This window comes from Mus musculus, chromosome 6 (assembly GCF_000001635.26).
Source record: "Mus musculus strain C57BL/6J chromosome 6, GRCm38.p6 C57BL/6J".
Taxonomy (NCBI): Eukaryota; Metazoa; Chordata; class Mammalia; order Rodentia; family Muridae; genus Mus; species Mus musculus.
In genome coordinates, this window is record NC_000072.6 from 85,213,049 (window position 1) to 85,233,318 (window position 20,270).

Here is a 20,270-nt window from a genome sequence, read left to right on the forward strand (position 1 = left end):
TGTGTTTTAAATTCATGTTTATTGCCCACAGCCCGTTAGTATGACATAAATCACATACATTGAGACATTTTCTGAGGTTAAAAAGTCTGAAGTCCCTAGGTATGCTGAGGCATACGTGTTGAGCCTCACTCATACCTGCCCAAGGCTGGAAGCTTAGCATGGACCTGCCTCCCACTGGCCCCTCTCCTCAGTGCCCCACCCTTCCCCAGACCAGAGACTTTCATAAGACAGCCACAATTAGGAAATGAGACAGAGTGCAGACATCTTGGTTCGGTGGCCATTTGGCATCTTGGACTTTTGGTTCCTGTACTCCCAAATTGCTTTCCAGAGATGGAAGAGCATCCTTCAGGGAATGTTTAAAAGTTATCAGAGGAGAGTTGGCCAGGAACATCAGAGCTGGAGAGCCTGCTGTAGATTTGCCCTGACTGCTGGAAAAACCACACCCAACGAGAGGTAATTTGCCCCCTTTCCTCCAGGCCTCTTTCTGTCCCCTAGCCTCAGCAAATAGGGACATTTGCATTCACAGAAAGCTTCCCTTATGGATTTTTATGAAGTCAAAACAGGGTTTAACAGCATGGCTCAAGACGCTCAGCCACCATCACTGTGGGCCACAAGGACCATCTGTCACAGCAAATCCAAAGGAGTTGCCCCCTCAGCTCACCTGGGCTCAGGGTGTATTGGAGCATGGCAGAAATCACTCCACACACAAAACACACCTACGAGGGGTACTGAGGCCATGGGGACAGCCAGCACAGAGGGCGAGCTGGAAGAACCTCTGGAGCAGGCAGGCCTGGGGGAGGGAGGTTTTGGTCCCAAGATAAATGCATAAGGACAAGGCTCCAGGACAAGTGGGGACAAAAAAAAAAAAAAAAAAAAAAAAAAAAGCTGAGAATGAACTTTTCAAAAGAGGCTTCAGCAAACAGATCTAGTGTCCAGCCAAGGCCTGGAGCCCAATACCCATGCTCAGCCCATCTTGCTACAGCTACACCTGCCTTAAGATGCTGGCAGGGAACCTGTGACCTTGTCCTTGCTGCCTCGCGCCAGCCTTTTTCTGCAACCATACATGTTGATCTTCAGCCTGACCCCTCCTGTGTCAGATTCCAGGGTCATGAGCCAGGGTTCCCATCCTAGGGTGGACAGATGAGGGCTGTGTAGAGATCAGTGTATCTCCTCTCTGTGGGTCCTTTGGACCAGGAGTCACCCTGTTCAGCTCACCCAGACCCTGCCTCCTTAGGTAGAGCTATCTCTTCCTCTGTGGCCTACACGTGACGAGATGGAGCCAGCAGCAAGAGGCCCCAAGTCTGCAGCAGTGAGGAAGGGCATGCCGTGTGACCCCTAAGCTCAGCTCAGGCATCCATACTGCCTCCTCCACAGCCAGGAAGGGTTTGGCACAAGTCAAGGTTTTTTAGGATGTAGGGGAGTCCACACAGAAGGACAAGGTGCTTTTGTAGGCTAAGTGCTGGCCATTTCCAGAATGGCCTGATGCACTTTCCAGTCCAGAATCCACCTTTGAGATGCCTGGAATGTGCACATCTGAGTGAAGCAGGTAGAGAGGAGCCCCAGGCTTGTGGGGAACCCAAGTTCAGTCCTTCGCTTCCAGGCAGGGAATGGAAGCTCGGAGATGTGGGTGGCTTGTCCATTGCTGAGGCGACCTCTCAGGCAGTTGCACCCTCAGGATCCGGCCTTGCACCCTCAGGCAGGAGACTCCTCTATTGCAGAAAGGTGTGGGTTGTGACAGCTTCAGTGGCTGCAGACTGGACCACAGTGGGCTCAGCCCACCTTTGTCCCCGTAGGAAACTCTAGCTACTTGTGGAAAAGAACCCTCCTGCAAAGCCCAGGCAGGATCCTCTCTCCTTGTTCCCACAGAACAGTGTTGCTTCTTGGGGATCCCTGACTAGAGCTGGGCTACTCTCAGGGACCTGGAATCAATAAGAGCTCCATGAAAGATGACCCGTGCCTGGGGTCATCTGACTTTCCCTCAGCTGTGGGGTGGGTAGGAGCTGGGTACATTCAGAGCCTGGTGTTCCCGGAATCTTCCAAGGGGTCTCTAGTGCTCTTTGATAGAGAAAGCCAATTCCCAAAAACCTTGGTTCATCCTGTGGGGTGCAGACCACCTCCCTTCCCTTCCCTTCTCTAACCCGAGGGGCCCACCAGGCCTAACCATTATACTCCCCTCCCATCAATGCAAACCAGTTCCCATGCTCCTCTGGCTCCCGCCACCTGTCCTGCTACTTTTGGTCAGCTGCAACCAAGGCTCAGACTTGCTTCTAATAAAAAAAAAATTAAAACAAACCGAAAAAAAAAAAAAAAAGAACATATAAAAGGATACTACTTCTACCCCAGAAGCACTCTACAGTTCTTTAGCTCACACGAAATTGTGCTGAGTGGAGTTTAGCTGACCCCATGTAAGGCCCAGAGATGCACTTGATTCTTTTTGTGTAGGAAATGTGTCAGAATTCCTCTCCCCTATGTTAAAATGTGAATGGTTAGTCTCCCTACTGACGGAGGTTGGCTGCTTTCCAGGCAGCCCCTCCTTGCAGAGACAGCTCAAGAGACTTCTCTCCCCACCCCGAACGCCCGGCCTGGATAGTGCTGTGTGCCCAGGCCGGCTGGTCTTCACTCACAGCCCCTTATTGTACACCACTGTCCGGCTGCTGGTAGCCCGGGCTATCTCAGGCTCCAATTGGGAGGTTTCAATCTGAGGAGAGAAAGAGAAGAGTGCAGAGCTGGGGAGTGCCAGGGCAGTGGCTCTAAGGCCTGACCTGGTACCTACAGTTCTTTTCCTCTGCATGTCCCCTAGCCGGTACCTCTATGTCCTAGCAAGAGATATGCGTGCTTTCTCTTCTATCAGCTCACGATTAGCCTCTTTCTTGTCTACATTCTGGGTTTCCCTCATTGGAAATACCCTAGTTCCTCTTACTGCAGGCACATTTGAGGACCCATTGTCTAGTCCTCCTTAAGCCTTTTCCCTGGCAGTACCCCATTCTCTGCTCTCCTGGACCAATAATACTGCAGGTCTCAGATACTCTGTCACACACACACACACACACACACACACACACACACACACACACACACACCAACTCAGGTCTCAGGGACCATTACTTCAGCTCTTTCCCAGCCTCAAGGGTCCTTCTAGCTCTGATTGGTAGCCCAGCTTTAGGGGTCCCTGCCCACACACCTACCCTTCCACTTGACTACCTCCCAAAGATCCTCCCAGTCCTTGGAGCAGGTGGCAAGAGCTTCCTCCAGACACTGCCTGGTCAAGTTCATCTCTTGTCCTCTACAGAGGCCACATTCAGTCTTTGGGGTCACTTCAGTCGCTCAGCTTGGCTTCCCACTCCTGAGCTGCTGGGCCTTCTTACTTCAGTGGCACTAGTGGGGAACTGCTCTCAGATCAAACCCATAGCCTGCCACACCCTGCCCCTCCCTCCTGCCTCCTTCAGTGTCCGTCCCTTCCCCTTGGAAGGCAGACACCCACCTCTCTCCTCCTTCCTCTGCCTCTGTCCTCTCCTTCTTCTCTCCCAACTTTGCTGTCCATGGAGTCCTACACATGCCACAAGAACCTTGCATCTGAGGAAACTCCTTCTTACCTTGTCGGGCTTGCCTATGGCCCGGTATTGCTTCTCCCCAGCAACTATGCTTCTTTAAATTGTCCATTCTGGTCAAATCCACCTGTCCACCTCCCACTGGCTTCAGCCCACAGCAAATCTGGCTTTACAAAACCTCTCTTTCCAAGGTCAGTTACCCTCATTTCACACCACCTACTGGCTGCTTCTTGGAGTACTTGAGGCTTGGTCTGGTTGGACTCCTGGTGCCTGTCATGTCTCTGATGTGTCCAGCTGTGGTTCTCCCCTGAGCCTTAGGCCAACAGCTGACTGCTGGCTAGTCAAAGATGATAGATACTTCATGGGTACATAAACTCAAGCATTCTGAAACAGAACTGAGCCTATGCCCCAGCCCAGCTCCACGTTGTGGGCAATAACACCTTTATCTAATGGCTGAATGACCAAAGACCCTGGTCCCTCTTCTCTTCCTCCCCTCCCCTCCCCATCCCTTCCCTTCCTATCCCTTGGTTATCCACTTCATCCCACTGTCTTCTGAATCTCAGGTCTGGTCACCCCCCACCCTCACTATAAAAAAAAAATGGTTCAGCAGCCTGCACCCATGCCCTCAGTTCCCACTGCTACACTCCCTATTATCTTGAAGACACAGGACATATGTACTTCTTTGGGTTCATCATACAAACCTGACTGTTCCCTGTCTCATCTCTGGTCTGCCTGGGCTGTTCTGTCTGTTAGAGGCATCCTCCTACCCTCATTCCCACCCCCACCGTATTTTTCTGTCTTTCGTCAGCTTTATAGGCCAAGCTATAGACCAAAGCTTACCTAGGCTGAGTAGGACAACCTTTCTGGCCCAAGACCCCTGCATTTCTTATAACCAAGTGATATCACAGTGTTGGGGGACTGGCTGCTCACACACCCTCTACCTTTTCATGTCAGATCACAAGCGCCCCTCTCCCAACCAGGAGACCTGTAGATCTTGTTCATTCTGAGTCCTTGTGGCCTAGAACAGCGCTAGAGACTCTGTGGTTGAATTAATGGGTAGAAAGAAAATGGGTAGCAAGCACCTAGAAAATAGATCCTTCCCTAAACCACACAACCCAGATGTTGGCCTTTGGCTCCGATTGGGCCAATGAGAGGGGGACACTCTTAGGGAGGGACCCCACCCACTAGCTTGTCATGTGCCCCAGGCAAGATCCCAGAACTACCAGGCCTTTGTGCTGCAGCTCAGCTGAACCTGATCCTAGGTACACGCTATATATGAACCCACGGAAGTCTTAGTTTGTGGCCAGAGTGTGGCATAGACTAGGGAAACTTCAGGGAGCTCAGTCAAACCAGGATATGTAGGTCAAGGTCAGGCAAGGGGGAGTTGGGTAAGGGTTAGAGCTGGTGGGCACAGAAGAGATCCTGGAAAAGCCCTCCTCGATACCCTAACACTCTGGCTACTTGAGCCAGCCAAAGAGAAAAGAGCTACGCTCAGGACCCAGGACCCCTCTCCTAAAACTGCCTTCTCCTGCCCCAGCCCTCTCCCCTGAGTCCCCGCCACCCCACGGCTCCCCTCGTCCCCATGCTGCCACTGACACAATGCACAGCGCCCACGCTTAAAAATCTAAATGCTTTTGAAAATGTTTAACCTAGTTAGACAAATTAGCAAAAATTTGTGCAAAACAATTTAGGTATTTAAAATATTCAATGTTTTTAAAAAACTGGAAAACTGTTCTTAGCTTTCAGCTGCAAAAACCAACAAAATATAACATCCCAGCAATCTTACCATGAGGTGTAACATAACCCTTCGGGAAAGCTGTTAAACAGCTACCGAGGCATCCTGGGAAATAGCACTTCATTTATTCAAATGCACATATGTCAGGCTTTTGCACCATATGTCATTCCAAGCTATTTACAGTAATAATTAAATCTTAATCAACGTTTAACCTCTGTAAAATGTTTGAAGAATCCTAATCACCCTTCAGACTGCACTAATGAAGGAGAAATATATAAACATAAAAGGAAAACGATGCATAGATACCACACTGGAAAGAACAGTAATTGCAAAATTGTATTTCTTTTAAATATAATCAGTAAATGATGTAAAGTAAGCCAAGGAGTATTTTAAGTTAAGACATCTTGGATGTCAGAGGTGTGAGCAGCTAATTTTGTTCTGCTACCCATAACAGATGTAGCATATTTTATTTTAGTGCCATTATTAGCAGCTCCCCATGCAGCTTTCACTGAAGCACTGAGGCCTGCATTAAAATCCTAGAGGCTGCTCACCACCGAGGTGGAGGACCAAGGCCCAGGGCCGTGGCCTGCAGGGCCCACTCCCCATAGAACCCAGCATCCCCACAAGACGGAGGCCACTCCTTCATGGCACCCAGGCTGCTCTGGGCCCCCACTGAGCTGAGGGTAGCAGGTAGAATAGAAACACAGTGTGGTGTAAGGGGATGCAGACAGTGGAAGTCTCCTGGGGGAGGTGGCCCAGGCATCCTAGGTTAGGGTCTTGGGGACAGAGAGAGCCACCATTCCTGTTCATTTTGATTCAGTGTGTGTTTATGTTCACGTGAGCCAACACCACACACTCAGGCTGGGCGAGCAGTGATGGACAGGGCCAGCTCACTGCCCTTGAGAAGCTGGAAGTCTAGGGGAGGAGTCAGAAAGTGAAAGCAGATGGATTCCTGAGAGACAAGCAAAGTACCATGGAAACTGGGGAGGGCCTAGGGGTTACCATGTACTGATGAAGGAACAAGGAAGGGAGACTTCTCAGAGGAGGTGGGCCAGGGAGAGAATGGAAGATTTGGATCAGAGAAGGCAGACAATAATTGCTGGATGAAGAGGAAGAAAGTATCAGGTCAGTCAGTCAGCATGTGCTGTGGAAAGGAAGAGATTCGGTGGTCACCGGGGACACATGGAAGGATACTAAGGTGCGGGCAGGATAGGCATGCCATTGGCTGCCTGGAGATGTCAGCCATTATCTGAGAGAATCAGGGAGCCATTAGGTGAGCAGGAGCGTGGGCACACCCAGGTTTCAGAAAGGTCCTTCTGACCATGGCAGAGTGGAGGTGGGGGGAGGGGGAGCAAGGAGGCAGGAAAGCCTCCCAGAGGAGCAGCTGTTGGAGCCAGAAAGTTCTTAGGTCCTGCCTTCTGATGTTGCCCATGGGGGCAGGAGAAGAGCGTGCCAAGGAGCCTTTCTGAAGATGACATCCACAGAGTTGATGACCAATTGCATGTGGGGGTGAGAGGGAGGTGTCGAGGATGACTGGGCGGCGGATGACTCCTAATTCTAGCTCATGAGCTGGGGTGGTGGTGGTGATACCATCCTCCGAGGCAAGGAGTACGGGAACGGGGGTGGGTTGGCCATGCCAAAGCTGGAGTGCCCGTGGGTCTCCTGGGTAGACTGGCCTGAGAGGCAGATGGGCCCAGGGTTCTGGGCTCTGGGCAGGAGGGAGCTGGATGTGTACGCACAGCCAGCGCCTCCAGAGTGGGGGAGCTTGCCCGGAAGAGCAGATGGAGGGGAACAGGCACATTCGAGGGGCGGGGAAGGGAATGAGCCCACGAAGGCAGCCAGCAGGAGCAGCTGAACATTGACATAGGGTACCAGACATCTCAAAGCTCTGGGTACCAAGTGATGTCTCATGGTGGTCCCGACGAGAGCTTTAGCTGCTCCTGGCAGCTAGCTTGTGGAGAACCCAAACTTCCCAGACTCAACTCAGTGCTGACCTTGAGTGCAACCTCTTCATGCTGAGGCATGGCGGTTAGCCACCTGTGAGAACCCCTCGTGGGGCCAATGATCTGTGATCCTCAGGTCTCCTGTGTGAGGAGATCACTGAGGGCCCTCACTATTGGGCTCAACTGGGAGAGGCCAGGACAAGGACCTGAGTGATGCCTGTGTCAACGGGGCCACCATTTCTTCCTCTTATCCGTACCAAGTAAACCTATTGCAGGTCACCTCATCTGTCCAAGATGAGGGCAGGAAGGCACGGTCCATCAAAGGAATCTGGAAGAAGAGAGCTGGAGCGGCAGTGACCACAGAGGATGCTGAAGGTATTGGTCAGAGCCTGCTGGACGGTACCACTTGCTCCAGAACTGCTGATAGCATGAACATGTCCAGCCTGCTCTGAAATAAGCACTACCACCCCTCTGGAACTGATTTACCCAATCTCATCTCCATCCTGAAGACCAAGCTCAAGCCATGAAGCCCCTCTCAGGAGACACCCCCTTATGCAGAGCAACATATCTAGTGTCTCCTCTTAAATACCTCAAGGCCCAGTTAGCAGCTCCACGACCCCCAGTTCCCTACAGCTTCCCTTCATGGCCTGCGAAGGGTTAACCTTGAGTTATTTGCCTTTGTAGCCAGACACACTGTGTTGGGGTGGGGGCCAGGAGTCAGGAATGCACTGGGGGCACCTCTGCCTTCCAGCCTGGGAGCACACACACACATACACACACACCTGCAGCCAGGCCCAGTGGATAGTTTACATATTTGAACCAGGGAGCTAAGGTGCAGAGACATAAACAGGAAACTGGATCCCCCAGCCGTGCCCCACTCTCCTGGGCTTTTCCCTACTACAAAGCACTCCCTCCTCCTGCCTCTCTCTGCTGGGACAGGCTTTTCCACCTCCTTTTCAAAGAGAAGGGCAGAGGGGTGGGACATTCAGCCTGACCCTATGACACAGCCTAAAGCCACTTCCGCGCCTGCCCAGGGGTCTGGGCCTCTCTGAGGCAGGCAGGTGGCACTTGACATAGGTTCCCAAAGCCTGGCTGGTCCACTGAACAGCCACATCCTACTTTTATAACAAAGACTAAGACAGCCTTGGGTCCTGCTCATATACACACTGCAACTACAGATCAAGGCCCATCTTTGAGATTGGTCTGAGAGTCTTTGAAGGCCCAGGGTAAACAGGGTACAGGAGCAGCTGAGGCCTGGACACCTGAGCACCTGGGATAGGCCTGGGGTACTGATGACAGACTCCCACTACCTTCTTAGTGATGGTCACCCTCCAGCTACGCATAGTGGCTCTTGCCTATCCTCCCAACACTTGGGAGGCAGAGGCAGGAGGATTGAGAGCTCCAGGCCAGCCTGGGCTACATAGCAAGTTTCTGTCTTAAACAAAACCAAACCAGATTGCTCAGCAAAGCCATCTCCCAGCATGTCCCTCCCAGAACCTTCTAGAATACCTCACTGAATTTGGTAGACAGGCTTGGCTGGGCAGAGCTTCCATTGTTGTAAGAGCGTGCCTGGCCTGCTTCAAGGGCTCTTGGGGCTTTCTTTCAGTTCTTTGCATGCTCTGCCCTTGACGGATGAGGCTATGCTGTATCTGCCTCCTCCTGCATGGGCCCCCTCATCTCATGCCATACCCATGATTGTGGCCTTACTCCACACTCCATCTCCAGCACTTTTTTTCATATTCATCGCATCTCTAGTTGCAGACTCCAGCAGGGAGGGGGCAGACCTGCAGCTCCCACATCTATACCACTTGAGAGCCCCTCGAGTTGGCTCAGTCAAACTGAACCTAAGCCCCCAACCCCAATGTGGGGCTCCTCCCCTGGAATTGGTAGACCCAAGCACTCCAAGCCCAATCCACACGTCAGAACTTTCCACTGTTCCTGGGTGCCCTCTGCTGGGCTGACCTGAGTCTCTCTCCCTCTTCTGTCTTCTCAACCTTGAGGCCTCAGTTTCTCCATCTGTACAGTAGGGAATTTTTTTTTTTTTAGGACAAAGATTACATTTAGAAATGGGTGGGTGAGTCCTAGGAGGAAGTAGGAACTCACGTGATGCTACAGAGAAAAGGTGAGGTTGTGGCCATCCTGCCCAGCCGATAAGCCCCCTGACAGGGCTGGGCTCCTGTTCAGGCATGCGCCAAACACTTTTCACTTACTGCCTTTCACTCAGTGGAAGTTTTGCCCAGCTAGGCCTCCACTCTTGAAATCAGTGAGGTATTCTAGAAGGTTCTGGCAGGGAGACCTCAAAGAGACAAGTTGGGAGGTGGCTTTTCTGAAGCCTAACGTTGAGAATGAGTGCACACTGGTGTGTATGCACGTGTGCGGGCCTGTGTGCACGCATGGGTTAGGATGGGGGGGTGTGGGGAACAGGCAATATGACAGGTGGCGTTGGCGTTCCTGGGATCCAAGTGGCTTTGCCATCCCCGTTTGTCCCTCCTGGGGGGTCCTGTGGGCAAATTCCAAGAAAGCAGCGGGCGGGGAGGCAGCAGATTTCTGACAGCAAAAATAGCCTGCTTCAGCTTTCAGTGGGGATTGATTAAAACCAGCAAACGAGAAAAACCCCAAACAAACATCTCATAGCAAAGATGGATGTGAGCCTGCAGGGGAAGAGGCTGCTTTTCTAGGGACAATGAAAGGTGCTGTGGACTCAGGAGGGACACAGCACCAGACACTGCGCCTTGCCTTGAAGAACAGGAGCCAACAGAGTCGGGGCAAGCCTAAAAGAGTTAGGTCTGTACCCAGTGCTGCTAAAAGAGTTGGGTTCTCAGCCTTACGTGGAGGGAGGGAGAGGTCTTGTCCTAAGGTGGGCGATAGGACCAGAGCTTACATGTTTGAGGTAGGATAGATCCTGAATATCAGAGAGAATGTCCCAGGGACGGTGCATTCTAGAAGATTCATAACTCTTCCCTGAAATTTGTTCTCAGAGAAAGGGAGACAAAGTGGGGAGGGTTTATCACAGCTGCCAAGCTGCTCCATCAATGCTACCACTTTCTGCAGGGCTGATGAGGGCAGAGAGTGGTTCCAGTACCCAGGGGAAGGGCATGATCTTGCCTCTGGGGTGGGGTACATCTTGTTTCTTAGCTCTGAAAACTACAGAGGGAGAAGAAGAGGTGAGGAGTAGGGTCTCAGTAGGGATGGAATGTGTCCCTAGGGGTTATTGCAGATAATGCTAAGGACCAGAAGAGGGCTTCAGCCTTCCTCTCAGCATGCCTCAGGCCCTGATGGCCTTCTAGAGCTGAGCTGGGAGTGGTTAGGGCGAGGGCGGGGGTGGGGGTGGGGGAGATTGACAGGGCTGATTGATGCCTTTTCCAGCTAAGGTGTTCAGCAGAAGCTGGAGTCTGGGGAGGAGGCATCCATCTGCTAAGGGGTCAGAAAAGGCCAAAGGCCAGGGGCCAACAAAAGACAAGACAACAGACAGCACAAACAGGCCCAACAGGAAGCAACCTTCTGGCTGGTGAACATGACTCCTGGGCCCCAGGAGGCCTCTGCAGCATCCTTCCAGCCACAGTTGAACCGCTCAGGGTCTGATCCTCCTCTCCAGCCCAGCCTTAGCGTAGCTGGGAGGACAGGGCCCAGGGGACTCTGAGGAAGGCAGGCTCAAGGCGCACAGCAGGCGAAGGGCCCTGCCCAGCCTCCTCTTGGCACCATTTAGCTACTACTCGGAGGGCACACTAGCGCTGCGGGAAAGGCAGGCGCCTAAGGATCAGCGTGAGACTTCGGGTAGCGTGGCTGCCATCCTTCTCCTGATCCGAGCACCTGCCTCTTATTTTCACTTCCAGGTTCCTACAGGGCAGACACTGGAAGAAACTTAGTCCTAACACTTGCTTTCAGCTGAGGTTTCAACAGGGGACATATAGGATTCAAACTGGGAAAAGCCAACCAGGGGGCAGGAGAAATGGCCCGTGATGGCCTGTACCCCCCACCCCTGATACACACCTAGAGGTGGAGATTAGCCTCAGTCCCCCCTACACACACACACACACACACACACACACACACAGACACACACACACCAGTGTCCCCAGACAAGCCCCGCCTTCTCCTGTGGACACATTTCAACCTCACCAAATCGGCTAATTATTGACAGTTGGTGAAGAGGAGATTTCACTTTTTCCTCCTGTTAAACTGCTCCTAATTAGCTCCCTGTCACCAAGCCGGCGCCCGCCCGCTGCAGTCCCCGTTCACAGCGCCTCATTAACCTTTCGCTCCTCTCCTGCCGCCTGCCAACAAGATGAGGACAAAACCAGATTGTGGAACAATAGCTCCCGCTTGTACAGCGGCGGGTTCCTTAGTCCCCCAGCTCCCCGGGGAACATCGGGGGAGGGGCAACCTGGATAAGGGAGAGTCCCAGAGGACTCAGGAATCAAGAAAGGCAGAGGCAAGGGTGAGTGAGGCTTGGCCAGCGCACTGCTTCTTGCTCCCTGGGAGACCTGAGGCTCATTAAACCACAGGGTTGGACACACTCCCAGGTAGAGAACACCGGCTGTCAGAATTGGAAGGGCATTTGTCATTGCCCAATCCAGACTCCAGTAACAGCCAAGCTCATGGACCCAAGGCCTGAACACTGGATGTCCCTCAGAAGAGTCCAAGACAACATTGTACATGTAGACGAGACAGAGGTGACCAGGTTTGTCTTGTTTAGAGTCCTAATCTTCACAGGATAAAGCCAGAAAGGCTACCCTAAACTGGGACCTCTTCAACTAGAGAGCCCTCCACAACCTACCCTACTGCAAGGAGCCTTGGGACAAGCCAGAGCACAGCCCCTGGCTTTACCGCCATCCTGTCACCCTCAGATGATTTTATTTCAGGTTTTTTTGAGACTAGTTCTCAGGTAGCCCACGCTGAGGTTCAAATTCATGATGTAACCAAGAATGACCCTGAACCCCTGATCCTCTTGCCTCAGGGGTATGCTACTACATTCAATTTTACTTTGTTTTGTTTTGTTGGCCCAAGATCAACCCTATGTGATCCTAGCTGGCCTACAACTTGCTTTGTAGATGAGGCTGGCCTTGAACTTGTGGGGATTCCCCCTCCTGCCTCCCAAGGGCTGTGATCACAGGTGTGAGCCAGGGACATTTAGTTGCTAAACTTGTTTTCAATGTCAGAATACAGGCTTCAGGAAATCAAAAGCCATTAGAAGCTTGTCCCAGTCACAAGAGAAAGTCACCTAGTCTTCATGAGCGACCTTGGGCAGGGAACTTATTCTAGGTGTTGACTAGATGCCACTGTCTAACCAATGCTCCACCATACCCTTACCCTCTAGGTCAAAGAACAGACCCCATTCTCCCTGTCCAGGCAGTGAGTTTGAGGCCCAATAGGAGGCCAGACTGGTTCTCATACCCAAGTCCAGAGCTTATTTCAGATGCCACCTGTTGGCCCCCTAGACCTCTCCACCCTGACCAGTTCTACATTAGAAAACAAAGCAATATTCCCACAGAAGGTCCCGGAGCTATGAAAGTAGCTTCCCTATGAAAGGCAAGCGGTCTAGAGGAGGCTCTTCTGGCCTACTGATAATAAGCAGTGTGCCGTCTGGGCTCAAGCTTGGCTTCTCTTCTTATGGTGAGATGTGGGCAGGCTGGGCTTTGTGACACAATCCTGTCCTCACAAGCTACCTCTCTCATGACCAACATGAACATAATTATCTTTAATCTGCCTCAGTGCCCTCATTTGTAACCAGAACATGTTGGCGACTCCCTTGTGGGGCTATAAAACTTCCTCTGCCCATCTCTAAGCCACTTCTCCGAACAGAAAAGAACCATTTTGCCTCCTAGACTGATGGGTCTAAAAACCTCACCAGGTCTTCTCAGCCCCTTGCCAGGGTCCCATGTGTGGCTCTCTCCACAGAGCTTCTTCCTCCCTCCACCTCCCTTATCCTTATCCTCCTGCCTCTGGTTAATCTTGACCTTTTGTTTCTTGGCTTCAGTCCCCTCGATGCTCCAAAAGTTCTGTGTCTCCAGCCAGGTCTCTCCCCAGGGCTGTCAACAACCACCTCTGACTGACTAGGTAACATCTTGATATTTAACTATACTCGAAGGAGTTAAAACACAAAGCAAGCAGAGACCTAGCTTGTGACCTCAGTCAAGATAACTATAATTACTATTTGCAATTGACCCTTGGTGCCATTTCAGTAGGCAGAAACAATCGTTTGAGAAGAGTAAAACTCTCTCTTAGGCATGGAGGGAGAAATGGAAGTTCTTCCTCACGCTCCGGGATTAGAGAGTCGGACACCACACCAGTGACGGCAAGCTAGCCACCCTAGTTCCTGAACTTGGTCTCCAGGTCTCCTAGTTAATTAATTAGTACTTCAGCGATTACTTCTGTTGACAGCCTTGGTGATTTTTGGCAAGGTTGGGTCAGCTCGAGCAAGTCCAGACTCATATGGCAAATTCCCCTGGCTTCTGGGACACAAGGCATGATCCCTGCACTGCACAAGTAGTGCCTCGTTAGAATTAATTGGGAGGGTGAACAAAGGAGCGAGCGCCTCCCAGCCAATTGGCTGACGGCTTCGGTGCCATGGGTTGCAGACACAGCCTCCAAATACCCTATAATAATGCCCAGGTTGGGCTGAACCCTGCTGGGGGAGACACAGCTGAGTGGGGAGTTCTGAAGATCACGTTCCGGCCCTCCCTTCTGAAGGACAAAGACCTCATACTCTGCTTCCCAAGCCAGTAGAGCAGACAAGGGGAACAGAAGAGTCTGGGTCTTGACTAGAGCCTCTTAGAGCAGCTGACTGTACTCCAACCTGTATGGGTGTGGTCCCAGAGTGTCCCCTCCTGTCAACGCTGGCTTCTGTGACTGAGGGCTTGTCCCATCCATGGATGTTCTCAGCCTTCTTTTCCAGTGGAGCCAGGAGGATGATACATGGGGTGACCCTTTCCACTCGGGACAGCTTCTGATTCTGTCCTGGGTCCCTCTACAGGGAGAGCTTCCAGCACAGTTGGTGGTCCCAGAGATCTCAGAATAACCTCTGCCCTGTCTCCAGGCTTAGAGGTGCCTCCAGCCCTGGGCTCCAGTGGGAGTTCCTAGGCTCAGCTTGCCCAGGAGAAAGCTGGGGATACGGGAGAGCTGCAGGCTCACATAGCACACTGGTTACTGAGCCTTGAGTGTCCCAAACTTGAATGCTTAGTAGGGGACAGTGATTCTAGCTCCTACACTGAGTTTTCTGTCTTCACTAACCCCCCTGTGGCCATTGCCCCCAGGAACCTTGGCTTGCTCTCCCTCCTCCATTTGGGGCACTCCTTGAAGCAGGGCTGGTCCTCAAATCACTCATTCAGAACGGGCCTTCTCTAGCCATGAGCTCAGCTGTTGTAAACAGCAGTTTGGCTCTGTGCACTCTTGGCCCTTGCCTCTGATTGGTCATGACCTGTACCCCCACTCACAGTTGCACCTGCCGTCTGCCCACCCTTTCCACCAGCTACCAGGAACACAAGGTTCTCCCCTGCCAAGGCTGGTCCCTTGGGCTGTACACTAGTCCTTTTATCTCTTCATGGACTTTGCTCTTTCCCTGAAGTTCTCTGTTCTTTCTCCTTATTTAAAAACAAACAAACAAACAAATTCTAAAAAGCTCTGGAGGTCTGTGGCAGCTCCCTGACAAGCCTCACTCTCAATTTCATAGTCTAAGGACAGGGACACTCTCTAACCTCAAAGACTTTGGACATTCCCATCTCAGTGACCCTGGCTCTGCCCTTACCTGGTGGCTTCCTTCCTATCCCTACAGCCTAGGACACTGTCCTACACTGTAAACCTGGACACAGCTCCTCACAGGACACCTCCACTAACATGGCTCCTGCCCCCCCTCCCCGCCCCACCCCAGGTCAAACTGACTCGGCTCTGTCCTACCTCAACTCTCCCCTCTTCCAGTCTCCATCTTGTGACAACGCAACTACATCTACCTTCTGGTTTCAAAACCAGAAAGCCAGGCGCACATCCTGCCGGCTTCCTTCCCCTCCTGCCACATGCAGTTCTTCACACGAAAATCCCAAGGAAGCGGCTGCCCCGCTCTCACAATGGCCCCACTTCTCAATGCCCACTGCCAACAGCCTGGTCCAAGCCGCCATCATCTCTCACTGGATGCCCGCCACAGCTTCCTGATGGTTCCCTCTCCAGAGCTCCAACTCAGCTTCATGAAGCATCCATGGAGACCATCCGTTCACAATCAAGAATCCTTTGTGCAGCTCTTTGGATGCTGTCTCCTCTCCCCTCTGCTTCAGCCTATGAGTTCCCAGACCCACCCAGGTCCAGCCTGCTCTACCTGGCTTACGTCATCTTTCTCCACTATTGCTCACAGGGCAGACCTCATTCAGGTATCAAATGCTGTGTACTGCCTTACCTCAGAATCTTCACACCAGCTGATCCTTAGCCTGTGTGTCAACTCCAACCCAGCCTGCACGCCCCGGGACGCACCACTTCCCTTCAGATTCTGTTTGCCCAGCTGCCTCTTTCCTTTCACCTTAACCTTCCTTGAGCTTCATTTGCTATTACATAGCATCCTGTGTTGCTCTCTGCCAGTCATCTTTGAGAGGTCTAAGCCTTGGCCAGATTCACTTGATTGATTAGTGAGTGAGTGAGTGAGTGAGTGAGTGATTTTTTAAAAAAGGATTTTCACTCTGTAGCTCAGGCTGATCTCTAAACGATTTTGTAGCTCAAGCTGGCCTCAAACCCACAGCAGTCCTCCTGCCTCATTTCCTCCACCCCAACCCTGCCATAGCCTAAAAGGTTGGTATTATAGACATAAGCCATCATACCTGGATTCATGCATGGCTCTCACCACAGAACCCGGCTCAGTACTGGCACTCAGTACTGGGTTAAGTCTTTGATAATAAATGACTCCTCCCTGCCCTGCCCTGCCCTGGACCCCCCACTGACCTCTGACATCTGCGGGAAAAGGCTGATGGCCAGCGGCAGGGCCAGGCCGAAGGCTGCCAGGCACACGAGGCTATGCACAGGTAGGAGTAGCCGCGGGCGTGCTTGCAAGAGAGCTGTCCTGTGGAGAGAAGGAAGGCCACATGAAGTATATAGCCTAGGCTGGCTGGCCATGAGCTGCCAAGCTGGGCCCCACGCTCGGTGTATATCTAGCCTAGTAAAAAAGTGGGCACTGTCTTTGGGGCTTCTGTTAGTTACCACTGCTTTCCCTACACATGGCTATGAAGGACAGTAGTGGACCCAGCCAGGAGCCTTCAGCTACATGTCATGATTCTTAGAGTGGACCACCCATCTACAATGTGTCTAGCCCCTGTACATGGTGATGGGTGGACAGAAAGTGACTGTCATCCCTGGCTACTAAAGAAACACACACGTATGAGAGGTATCCTTTAGATATACTAAACAGCAGGAAAACCCCAGTATGTGCCATCCAGAAAGTAGACACCAAATACACTTAGGTACACATACATACACACACATGTGCATGTACAAACATATACATGTGACCAGGGATATGCAGTCCTGTCCTGTGCATGAAAAATGAAGACATCCCACTGACTACCACTTCTATCCAAGGGCCATGGGGTGGGCAGACATGACCATGGGTAATTCTGCAGGCAGCTGCCTGGACTCTAATACCCTGTGTGGCTATCACCATAGCTGTTCCTGGCTCCTGACTTCAGGACCTTTTGACAGCTACACCTCCCTGCATGATGTAGTTATCATACACTCCCTATGGCAGGTTTGGGGGAAGGATTCCATGGGCTGAGTTTGAATGACTTCCTGGGACTGAGGTAGGCCACCCTAGCTGACAAGTACCTATTCACAACACTTACAGAAATGGTCATTTGTCAGGATCTATGGCATTCTGCCCCTGGAGAGTGGATAATGCCAGCAGAACTGAATACCTGGATCATCTGCTAAAGATGTTAGATGGGCCCTAAACCCGACCTCAGTGGCCACAGCAGCCTCACAGGGCCGGCCTGTGGAGTACATTACAACAGGAGCTCTTACTCGACCCCCCCCCCCGCCCCCCCCCCAGCAGGTCTGGCTCCAGTCATAGAGGAGAGGCCCTTGCTGTACACAGTCTAGATCTTATGTGTCTGCAAGCTGCCATACATTAAAGGTTTAGATCATGTTGGGAGATGGCAGAAGCTAAGAGCTAGGGTCCAGTGGGTGGTCTCAGTTCACTGAGGTGGGGTGCCCTTCAGGGACATAAGGGAAGTCCAGTCCCTCTCCTACTACATTTCCCACTACATAAAGGAGCCAGCTTTGCTCCGCTCCTATGCACACCACGTTGGCCTGATGCCCCAGGGCTAAGGCTAGATGACAGGTGAAACCATCTGAAACCGAGGGTTTTCTACCAATCTCAGATGTTTATCCGAATGAGGGAAGACTGACCAATCCATCCCTCTGTGGTCAGGATCCCAAGGATGGGAGTAAGCAAACCCTCACTCACTTTTACCTTCTGGGGCAAACTCAAGAACACCTGCCCCCTCAGCAAACAGTGTGGTTGAGAGTAGCAGTTCTCAGACTTGCAGTGCACCCTGGAATGGTCTAGTTAAAAGTGGCTCCTGATTCCCTGGGACCCTCCTTCTGCTGGCATTAGACCCAGGAACTGGCATTCATGAGTCTCCAGATCGCACCTCTGAGAGGTGCTGCCTTTCATGTTCTCAGTCAGGTGTTAACCAAGACCCAACTGCTTATCAGTTCTGAGCAAATCCAAAGGTCAGCCAGCTCGGCAGCAGGTAAGTGTACATCATCTCTGCCGCTGCCACTGCTACCTGCATGAAGGATAGGAAATCCTGCCAGTAGAATTGTTCTCCTGCCCTTCTTGGCTGGCCCAGACCCCATGCTCTGTGTGAATGCTGGATAAAGCCTAGGTTGAGTAACTGGGGATTGGGGTAAGGGCTCTCCCAAGAAATAAGAGGAACAAGACAAAGGATGCCAAAATCAAGCTCAGCCCCAAGAGAAGTGGCACCCCATTATCCTTCTAGTTTAGGCTTCCTGGGGTGTCACATAGAGGTTGGAATGAGGCCAAGATCATCTCTGATCATCTTCTCATGCCTAGGACTTAGGGCTGTCTTTCTTGCCCTGTGACAGTTCTCCAAGAGTATAGAGTTCCTGGAGGCACATCCCTGAGGGTCACCTAGGGCAGGGAAGGGTGACAGATCCTCTGGGACTTCCTGGAAGTAACACTGGACAAACTCCCATCCATGGGCATGACCTTGACTCCTCAGGGAGGCAGGCTGAAGTCCCTTATCCGCAGGTGCGCAGGTGGGTCCAGGGAGCCCCAGGGGTGCAACCTTTGGGAAGCCTGAGGAGTCTAGTCCAGAGCCCCCAAGAGGGAACACAGCAGTATGGGGGGAGGGGAGAAGAGGGAAATGGCAGGCAGGGATTGGAAAGGCAGCTGGGGGAGTTAAAATATGCAGATGGAGAGATGTGCGAATGCCTGGAGAAAGGGAAGACCCGGATCACAGGCAGGGAAGGAGCTGGGGAGTGGACTCAGGGATCTACCATGAGTGGGGCCCGGACCTCCACACAGCTTCCACCACCCACGTTCACTCTTCCAGTATATCCTGAGCCAGGGTTGCAAGGCTTGGGGAGCCTTTCTGTCCCTACACTGACACCTGCCTCCGTGCTGATGAACTGAATCTGGGGGCCTCCCAGTCAGTGCTGGATCTGAACTCAGCTTCCTGGATGGTAGGGTCTACAGGGAAGGTGTGGAATATGAGGTTGGGGGGGGGCACTTCCAGCATAGGTGGTGGTCTCATACTTCTTTTGGTCTCAATGGCAAGGACAATGGGGCACACAGAGTCTCTTTCCACCTCTGTCTAATCCTAGCTGGAGGCCCAGAATCAAGACCCCAGTGCTCCTGCCGGAGAGGATAGATAGACTGAGGCCAGAGGCAAGCCAGGCTGCTGCCACACAACAGCTGGTCCCCCCCCAGTGCTGTGCATTCCTTCAGCACTTACAGCGCAGCCCTACTTTGCGCTCCATTAATTTGCAAGTCAGCTGCTTTGTAAGTGTGCCTTTGTCTATTCTCCCTGGCTGTCCAGACTTCCTCACCCAACCTGGCTCGGGAGGGTGGGGGCTGCCCCCTCTCATTAGCCCTGAAACTCTGCACCCAAGAACTCTGGACAGCACAGCTGCCTGTCCTGCATCAAAGGGAGATGTTGGAGTGGTGAAAAATGCCAAGCCTGGAAGAGCAGGAAGGGCAGTGTCCTCATTTTCGGTGGGAAACTGAGGCTGGAAGAACGAACGTCCCTACTAGGAGCCTCAGCGGGCTCTGCTCCAGTGCCTGCCTCTCCTGCCATCCAGTCCTGGTGGTTTTACAGTGGGCATGAGATTAATAAGTCTTTGAGTGTACAACTGAGTCTCATCCACCTTAACATTCCTGAGGGAACTGGAACTAGACTCTTCTCCCTCAAAATCATCCCAGGAGCCCCAGGAAAGGACCAACTATTTAGTAGGCTGTGTGGAGCCCTGACTACTGACTTCTCATTTCCCAAGCCCACGGCTTCCTCCAGGGTGAGCCAGGCCCTGTAGCACTCCTGACTCCCCTTAGTCTGGGGAGGGTTCAAAGTCAAAATAATCTCCACCCCACCTCCTATAACTCCTAAAATAAACTTTAAGCCCACAGAGCAATGGCATGCTGACCCTCCTTCAACTTTTTGCCAACTCAGTTCCTATGCAAACTGGGAAGGCACTGCAGGTCATGCTCCTCTCCAGCAGATCCATGCTGAAGGTCGGGCCTCTGGCTGGCCTTGGTTGAGCCAGGCTTCTCCCCACTCCTGGGTGTAGTTTTGAGGGACCTGGAAACTGCACTGGCTGCTGGCTGCTGGCTGCCGGCTGCTTCAGGGAGGAGGGTTGGAGCTTCAGCTGTGCTCCTGCTGTCTGCAGTGGATTTGCCTACTTTATCCCAGCAAGCCAAATTCTCTTGGGCCATAAAACCTGCCGTAGCCAAGGGCTTCTGGATCCCCCAGCTGCTTCTGGATCCCAGCGTGGGGAGATGAGACTGCATTCTCCCTCAGCAGCTCTCCGAGCCTTGTGGGACAAGTTTGCAGG

General features: G+C 52.3%; 1 protein-coding gene across 3 annotated transcripts in view; it reads right to left on the bottom strand.

The window, feature by feature from the left end:
• Window positions 1–20,270, bottom strand: part of Sfxn5 (sideroflexin 5) — a 120,434-nt gene continuing 100,164 nt past the window's right edge. For 2 of the 3 annotated variants that reach the window (XM_006506816.4, XM_030255684.1), the window contains exons 14-15: window positions 16,146–16,263; window positions 1–2,698 (exon numbers count right to left, since the gene is read on the bottom strand). In XM_006506816.4, the coding sequence (XP_006506879.1) occupies window positions 2,621–2,698; window positions 16,146–16,263 (196 nt within the window). In that variant the 3' untranslated portion in view covers window positions 1–2,620. The remainder of the gene's footprint in view (window positions 2,699–16,145; window positions 16,264–20,270) is intronic. The other variant, NM_178639.4, reaches the window with a different exon arrangement.